The sequence below is a fragment of the Camelina sativa genome, chromosome 11 (assembly GCF_000633955.1).
Source record: "Camelina sativa cultivar DH55 chromosome 11, Cs, whole genome shotgun sequence".
NCBI classification, from domain to species: Eukaryota; Viridiplantae; Streptophyta; class Magnoliopsida; order Brassicales; family Brassicaceae; genus Camelina; species Camelina sativa.
Window position 1 is genome coordinate 6,469,335 of NC_025695.1, and position 9,320 is coordinate 6,478,654.

At 33.0% G+C, this 9,320-nt stretch overlaps 3 protein-coding genes across 3 annotated transcripts; 1 reads left to right on the plus strand and 2 right to left on the minus strand.

Moving 5' to 3' along the window:
• Positions 1,694 to 2,200, plus strand: LOC109127607 (putative defensin-like protein 31). The gene is made up of 2 exons (XM_019232593.1): positions 1,694 to 1,757; positions 1,991 to 2,200. Exons 1-2 carry the CDS (start codon positions 1,694 to 1,696, stop codon positions 2,170 to 2,172), a joined length of 246 nt encoding a protein of 81 aa, XP_019088138.1. The 3' UTR covers positions 2,173 to 2,200.
• LOC104721973 (glycine-rich protein 5-like) lies at positions 4,591 to 5,315 on the minus strand. The gene has a single exon (XM_010440058.2). The coding sequence runs from the start codon at positions 5,240 to 5,242 to the stop codon at positions 4,880 to 4,882; it is 363 nt and encodes a 120-aa protein (XP_010438360.1). The 5' UTR covers positions 5,243 to 5,315; the 3' UTR covers positions 4,591 to 4,879.
• On the minus strand, positions 6,491 to 7,264 carry LOC104721974 (glycine-rich protein 23-like). Its single transcript, XM_010440059.2, has one exon. It carries the CDS (start codon positions 7,177 to 7,179, stop codon positions 6,694 to 6,696), a length of 486 nt encoding a protein of 161 aa, XP_010438361.1. The 5' UTR covers positions 7,180 to 7,264; the 3' UTR covers positions 6,491 to 6,693.

A 9,320-nucleotide genomic window follows, 5' to 3' on the forward strand; every position in this document is an offset into this window, starting at 1 on the left:
TTTTTGTATCTGATAGAAAACCTTTAAGAGGAATATGATAATGCTACTTTCTTTTTATAATGGAAGAGTGAAACGGTAATTGATGTTTTATTAAATTTTGATGTTATTGCATTGCATTAATGAAGAGTCATGCTGTAAATCATTTACAGAATCGCAGGTTAATTAGAATTGAAGCTGAAAGGTTTATCCTACATAATGATCAAATTAGATTATTATAATATATATTAAGAAAAAGAAGATTATAATTTAGATTGTGGTTTAGCTATTAGTTTTGAATTTATATAGTCTATGATGGACACAAATATGATTCTGATTATGACCGGTATAATTTGAAATCTATAATCGAACAAGGTTAATTGTATACAAATAATAAATTTGTTAACGTAACTGTTGTTGGGATTTCAGCATGGTCGATCGTATTTACTTCTAAATTCTAATAAAATAGTGTTTAATAAACACCTACTTTTAGTATATTAATTTTTGGCACACATTTTGGTTAAGTACTACAGCTTTTTACGTTACACTAGTATAATCTATAACAATATAATTGGAGTTGTTGAAATCCAATAACAAAATGACGAAAATATACTTGTATTGTTTTGGAAAAGATTATTGCAAATAAATTGTTTTTTTTTTTGGACAAACAATGATTCTATTCATTCAAACAGAAGCATTACAAAGGAAGGGATAAAGTATCCTAGAGTTAAGACAAATACAAATACAGATAAAAGTTTTCTCCAAAGCCATAAAGATAAACAAGAGTAAGGTAGAGATCAAGCGAGACTCCATGAGGGCTATAAAACTAGTGCTAAAGAGCACTTGGAGACATGTGGGATCATGGTTGCAGGATCGGACATCTTTGAGGGTCTCGAGAGATGACAGGAAGGTCACGGTCAAAAGACACAGTGCCGTAGGTAGAAGAGTCAGTGCCAAGGAACACACTGAAGTGATATACACTAGCAGGATCATAACCATGGCAGTGATTTGGGGGCAGTAATTTGGGGGCAGGATCATAACCATGGCAGTGATATACATTGCAAATAAATTGTATGACTCTGAGTACTCAATAAGTATATCCTACCGAGTATAGCATAAATAAACATTAATCCATATATACAATATATTTTGGAAAAGATTCTTGTAAATAAATAGTCTCAATATATTTCTTCATAAATACTTACCTAATAATCAAGTTAAAATTTTAACCCAAAAAAAGAGTAGTTGACCAGAAAAAAATACTACTCCCTCCGTTTCAAAATATAAAATGTTTTAGAGAAGTTTTTTGTTTCATAATATAGGATGCTTTCAAGTTTCTGTGCAACTTTTAGATTATTTTAGTATTTTATATTATGCAGTATTGTTTCTGATTGGTTGAACTTGTTAAAAGTAAAAACTTCTTAATCTGCGTATTTTAGTTAAAACATCATATATTTTGAAACGGAGGGAGTATTAAACTAGTAAGTTAGTCCATAACAAGTAATCAAAGCTAATAAGTATGACTCTTAGTCTTAGTCAATAAGATGATACCCGAGTATAGCAGATAAATAAATACTAATCCAAATATTCTGAGAAATGATATATAGGAAACTACGTACACTCCTATATCCATGTAGTGAAAAGGTTTGAACTATTTGATGTCATAAGAAAGTAAAAAACAAAAAAAAAACAAACAAAAGCAAATCAAAGAACCAGAATGGCTTCTTCAAGCAAATGCTTTTTCTTTGTGTTTTTGTGCTTGGCTGCTCTCTTGACTCCATGTATTGAAAATTAGATTGTAAATTTTAGATTTTGTATAATTGACACTATATCATTTCTCTATTCATTATTATTATAGTTGAATCAATCATATATATACAGTGTTTTTGTCACAAGACATTGGGATATTGTATTGTAATTAATAAACCAAAAGAGAGATCTATGTTTTAATGTGATTCTCTCTATGTGTTTTTATATAGTAATTCACTAACTTGTTTCCAAAATATAAACCCAGATCTTGCGGAAGCTGAAGATAGGAGTAAGCTGATTCCAATAGGTCCTTGTTTGGAGATTCGGGACTGCAGTCAAACATGCATTGAATCACAATTTCTAGGCGGAAAATGCATCAAATGGTATCCGGACTCCATAAAAGAAACATGTGCTTGTTTTGTAAAACCTTCTATATCACATGTTTAAGATTTATGTTGATGGGTGTAAGAATATATCAAACAATAATGTTGCATAATATCTTTTCTATAAAATTTTAGTTTCTGATGATAATTTTCATGGATGCAAAACTTTTATTGAAAAAAATTAACTTAACTTGATCCAGAAAGCAAATGCATTCTGATTCATAGTTTTAATTGCAATGCATACCATGCATTATAACAAACCGAATTTATGAAGGTTAATTTACAATGAAAATCTTGTTTGTAATCACAAAATATTGATTCTCTAGTTCCTATCATTATGAATAGATCATGAATACCCTCGAGATTAATCTGAAACCCTTAGGAGGTAAATGGGATCAAGACAGGATCGAAGGAAATCTTTGTTTGTTATTCCAAAAAAAGAATGGCTAGGAACCGTGTTGTGCTGTCCCTCTTTGTCCAAAAAGAAATGACACATATTTCCTTCGTGTGATCGTATACGACTACTCTGGAACACGTACTCTCTTCTCTTGTATTCACTAGCCTCATTCTCATGTGGTTTTTGTGAAGAACTTTTGTATTTTTGTTTTTAAAAAAAAAAAACTAGTTCAATTAACATATATAGCCGGACGGGTTTGATCATAACTCCGAATTTAACCAACGTTATAAATAATGACGACTCGGTGAAAAAGGTGGTTTACTAGTACCTTTTGATATCTCTAGTCGGATCAATTTGTGTTGGGTTTAAAATCCAGTTTAACAGACACGTTCTTGTGAATGTATATGGATATAATATAAGCCTTGAAATGTTTAGAAGTGTGTTAAAATTATATAAAATCGTAATTTCTTTATGAATTTGACTAGTTAGATTTATATACAGTATGTAAGTTAATGTCCACCTGAGCCAGGGTCTGTGATGGCCGATAGAGAGAGAAAGGGGGAGTAAATGCACAAAACCTACCTCACGAACAGTCTTTTGAAGTTTTGAATTGCAATGTTCTGTAATAAATATAACGTTTGACTGTTTGTCAGGCTCCCATTTAAATTGGAACTCACTACTTTCAACTTTAATATTTTCACCTAACCAAGCCAGCACCTTTTAAGTTCTTAATAATTAATTTATACGAAAATTTATTAAAATTACTTAACCGAGAATTTTCAAGTTAAAATATGTAAGTGAGTTAACAGTCAGATAAATGTATTATTTTAGTTTGTTTTGTTTTGTTAACTCCTCGTTACATACTTACATATATATATTAATTGTCAAATTAAACGAAAAAAACTCAATTAAAACAAGTTTTAGCTTGTTTTTAGTTTACGTACTCATTTGTTTATTAAACTTATTTCCATCGTATTTAGGGGTTCAAACGCTGCGGTTGCGGTTGCGGTTGCGGGAAATTGCGAAAACGGGTGATTGCGGTTTCAAGCGTTATTAAGCGTTTTGAACGACTGGTTTAGCGGTTTAAAATTGGTGCATTTGTGGAAGGTTTACGACTGGTTGACCAGCGGGTGCAATAGCGGTTGGAACATAATAAATGTGATATCTAATATATAAATGTTAAAAAACACCAAATTTTTTTATTAAACTTGATTTATAATTAAAATTTATTAAAATAATAATTATTCAAAAAAAATCATATTGAAATACTTATTCCTTTATGCATTTGGCTTTTCACCAAAAATTTAATCAAGTAATTTGATAAATGACAAAACATATGCTTTAGATTGTAGATCTTTTCTCTTTTCTCTTAGATCGTGGGTTAGTAGTTGCATCGATAGGAATAGTCAAGTGAGAGCTCAGAAGAGTCACTGGTGATTTGTTTTAATATTTTTCAAAATAATCTTATTTTCTTAAATTTCTGATGAAATATTATATTTATTTAGATTTTTTTAAACTTATGTGCGATGTGCCATTAAATTTACATTAAGTTTTCCGGGTTATTGTTAATTGAAATATTATTTTCTTCTAATTGTTTATTTTATAATCTCTGCAATCGTATTCGTACTTCAATTTCTCCCATCCTTAATGAGTAAAATGGTTAGATAGAAAATATAACAAAAAAAAATTTCATTATCATTGATTTCTTTTAAGTTTTTTTACAAAAAAAAAAAAAAATCCAACTGCAATCGTCCGCAAACGCAAACGCTTACGGGAAACAACGTTTGAAATTCAGTGGTTTAAAGCGGTTGGGAACGATTAGGAGCGATTGAAAACGGTTTATGTGATTAGTTCCAATCGCTAGCAACCACTACCACCCGCAAACACAGCATTTACAGGAGGTAGCAGGAGAACCAGTCAACACCTTGGTCGAGCTTCAAATAACTCGGGCCACCAGGTACGTTCCAAAAAATACCTCCAAGTACGTTACAAGACGTATATATATATATATATATATATATATATATATATATATTGTAGAGAGCTATTTTTTTTTTTGTGTGTGGTCATCAGAGCTACTAAAAAGTCTATAAATAGAGCTATAATAATGACGAAAAAATAATCATATATGTTGACATGAACTCATCGAGTGAGACACTAAGAAAGTCAAATGTAGAATTTGAAAATGGACCAAGCCATGACACTACAAGACACGTACGAGACTGATTCAAAGACACCATAATAACTTAAGACGCACGTTAAAGCTAAGATAATCTCAAAGTCCAACCCTAAAAAGATATGATAGATTATTCATGACTCTTAAGCTAGACCTAGCTCAAGGACCGTACGAAACCTTAATACCAATGTAACAAACTCAAGGGAAATGAAATCCTCCGGTACTTCCTCCACCGGTTCCAGCACCAATCCCACTTCCACCGCCTAATCCACCGCCTAAGCCACCACCGCCTAATCCATTGCCTGGTCCACCGCCCAAACCACCGCCTAAGCCACCAGCGCCGCCAAATCCTCCAAAACCAAGATTACCTCCAGGACCAGACACACCTCCGCCAACGCCACTGAACGGAAGACCATTGTCTCCAACGCCAGAATATCCGCCACCATAACCGAGGTAGTTCTTCTGGTCAGTGAGGCCTCCAGCTGGGACATTTCTTGCATTACAAGCTAAAGCAGAGGCTAGGGCAAAAACCAAGAAGATAGTGAAAAACCACTTCGCCATAGTCAAGAACGGTAACTTTTTTTAATAAGGTAGATAAGATTTTAAGTAAAATATGTTTGTTGCCTTGCCGAAATCTGGGAGATATGTTGGGTCCTTTTAAAGGCGGAGAGACCACAAACAATAAACATAGGCCGGTGTAGATAGTTAATGCCAATCGTAAATGCTATAACCAAACACTCTGATATCAACTTTAAGTTTATATTTACTTCAGAAAATAACTGGTTGTGACGCGGTAACTAACGTTCCGTCCTGACTGTTCAAGTGGTTGAGCTGGTCAAACCATATTGTTAAAATGTTAAAACCATATTTATTATAATGGGCAATATATATTGTGGAAACTACATGATGGGTTTTATTTTATTTTTCAAGTTCTTTTTGTAATTTATTCAATCTTTTTTAATTTATTTTTTGCCTCCTCTTTTACAAAGTGAATTTTGGTACAATTCCATTGGAGAAACATGAAAGTTTACTTAATCGTTATGTTGGTAGTAAGTGTATTTCGTTCGTTGAGAGCTAACTATACTACACATGCATTTACCTATTGGTGGTTGTAACTGAATTAAATTTCTATTACTCACTGAAAGAAAATTCTATAGATTTTACAATTAAATTGGTCCTAGCTTGTCTGTTTCTGAAAACAGACATTATAAATTTGTAAATAAAATAATAGATCAATACTTCTAAACTTACATTATATGTCTATATCATAGTTTCTTTGTCAACATGTTACATGTCTATATACTATGTATGTAATATATTAATGCACAACAGATAAACTAAATACATTTATACTACGTATACATTAGTATATCACATCATAAGATACTGCACCGACGAAAAATTTCGAGTCTCTATAGTCTGTTGATACCTTGATAGTTGATACTTGATACAGTATTGTTTCAACAGATACACATTTTTTTTTCAACCTCTAAAACTGGTTAAAGAAAAATCAGTTAGATTTGGTTCAGAAGAAAATACAAAAGTTTAACAGTGTTTGTTGTGCACTGTCCACAACATGTATTAAACTGCTTAAATATAAAACTTTGACGTATATACATGATTAATTTGGTAAAGATAATCTCGTTTATAATTCTTGACAAAAAAAATTAGCGTCTTTTCTTTACATATTGTCACGAATGAAACAAGATATTGATTTTTTTTCTGACAACTTCGACAGATGAGAATTAAGTTTGATAATATTGCTGCATGCAAACTGCAACTATTTCAATATCTTGGAGCACAAGCAAGTAATACGAAACAAAAACAGAATACACTATTTATTGATAGCACAAGGTTCTCAAGTAATAATAACAAACAGCATAACCAAAAACAAACATATATAGAAAACAAACAAAACGTAAACATCGATAATAAAACTTAAAACATACTAATAATTATGAACCTTTCGACCGATCTTTGGTTTGCAGAGAAAAAAATAAACACGTTTAACATCAATGGTGAGGAATTACGCCACCGCAATCGCTTCCACCGCCAACCCCACCCAAACCACCACCACCGCCTATACCTCCTGCACCGCCGAGTCCACCTATACCACCGCCGAGTCCAGAGTCACCACCAAGACCTGAACCACCACCAAGACCTGAACCACCACCAAAACCTGAACCACCACCTAGACCACCTAGACCGCCAAGACCACCTGCACCACCGCCTAGACCACCAATTCCGCCTCCTACGCCACCAACAGGCAAGACTCCGGCGACACCACCGACTCCACCAGCAACACCACCAAGACCAGTTCCAATACCACCCACTCCACCAACTCCAGCAGCTCCGCCGATGCCACCGAAAGCCACAAAATTCTTTTGGTCGTCAAGACCAGCTCCGACATTCTTGGTTGGAGCCGGTCTTGTTGCGGTAACGGCTTGAGTCACCATAAGAGCAGCGAGGACGACTACAGTTAAACACCTAATTGCCATCTCTCTTCCTTACCTTTTTTTTTTGTAACTTAACTCTATTATTGTTTTTGTTTCGTGGAGAGAGTAGTGAAGAGTGTTTAGTACTTGGGGAGGTTTTATATAGGAAAGTGAAGGGGTTAAAATTAGGGTTACAAAGTGACAGATGGATAAGTTGTAAATGAATGTTGGACCATCTCATCTCTTATATGTTCGATGCAAATCCCTCCACGTCAACAGTTACATTCTACTTTCCCTTATGTATACAGTAAATTAAATTTCAAATTTTTTTTGTTTTGTCGTAAATCACTTAAATAAACTCAACATTTTCTCACATATATAAACTTCCTCATTGCCATATATATATAAGGAATGAAATTAGTTAGAAGTAAACTTCGACATGTTTTGTAATGTTCTGACATCTTCTATATGTCTATAAATTTATGCGGTAAACTTATGGCATATGGATCAATTCTCACCGGATACTCCAATCCGACGATTGATTCTTGGTACTTAAAGTTTCAAATGGACTGGAGATTATGAGATCAATTCAACAGATAGAAAGTGGTCGAAACATTTTTCATGCAATTTTAACTTTCTTGTCTCACTATATTTGGTTAAGTAAAAATGACGCTCATATATACGAATTTACCTACGGAAGGGTTCAATTGCTCGATATACAAACGTATTTAATTATGGGTCGTTTTATTATTACGCACGCTGAATAAATCTCAAATACCGAAAACAAAAGAGTACCTTCATGAATGAATGTACATATATATATACAATACAAGGGCAATAAATGAGAGCATGCAGAACATGTGGCTGCGCCCAAAGGTCGAAGTAAGTAGAGCATGTAAACGCATTGAATTGGCACTTTGGCAGGTTGGAAGACCATAAAGATTAATATGGAGATTAAAAAAACTTTCAATCCATAAATTAATCAATATTTCTCGAAAAATGATGCTGCATAACATTAATACAAAATTTGAAGTCTGGCTATATGCCTATATGTAATATAGTATGAGTTATTATAATAACCCTGCGGAAAGAAGCAAAGTACGAATAGTTAATAGGTGATTAGTTGCGTTTCTTACGATAATTAATGGCTATTTGCTAAGGAAGAAGATGAGGAAAACATATCAGACTCGTGATATTTTTATTTAAGTTCTACAATATATAGTCGAGTATATGTATTGAAGTAAAAAAAAAATTGATCTGTGTTTTTTTCGTTTTTTAATATATATAAATGAGATCGATAAAACAATTACAGTTCTGTTTTGCAAGTTTACTAGGATTCAAAGCGATATATATATATATTCCATTGTCTAATTTCTAACTCATTTAGGCAATACTGAATTGAATAGGCACCCGGACTTGGGTATACAATCCATGCTCAAAAAATAGTTGAGAAATCTAAGTTAATCAATCACAAACTGATACTGAACAACACACCGTAAACTCTGGAATATTAAATGTGAATGAAAAAGTAAATGATCACGAGATTTCGATCAGTAGCAATATTATTTTATCCAAGCTCTCTCATCTCTGCGATATTAAGAATGACAGCTGAAGCCAGTGAAAATTGCTGTTCGCTGGGCCTTTCTTGTAGTTGTAGTTCAGTTATATCACCTCTTTAATACTATTTTTTTGTCCTCATGTCAAAAGATATTCACATACACTATATATATAGTCTATCTCTCTTCACTTGGGATTAATATGATAGCACATTTGGTGGTTACTGGTTAATAAATCATTTTAGCGGCCTTCGGGGGAAAAAAAAAACTGCAAAAGCTTACAATGTCCCTCCTCTGCTTACAATATGGCTCAATATGTTTGTCGGTCTAGTCCAACCATCTGCCTAAATCACGAATTATATTTTTAGGAGTTCCAAAACTGAAATGGCCCAATTACACTCTTTACATTTATAAAGTAGTGTCGTTTTAGGTTTGAACTTTTTATTAATATACATTACAAATTTTTTTCATTGGTTAATACAACATAAAATTAGTGAAGATAAAACTGTAAAAAATATTGCCATATACATACTTCTAATTATCACTCAGTTATGTTTTAAAAAATGTTTTTACTATTAGTACTACGAATCAGATATATCAATATGAATATGATCCAATAGTATAATAAGCTGAACCAGCCCCCCCCCC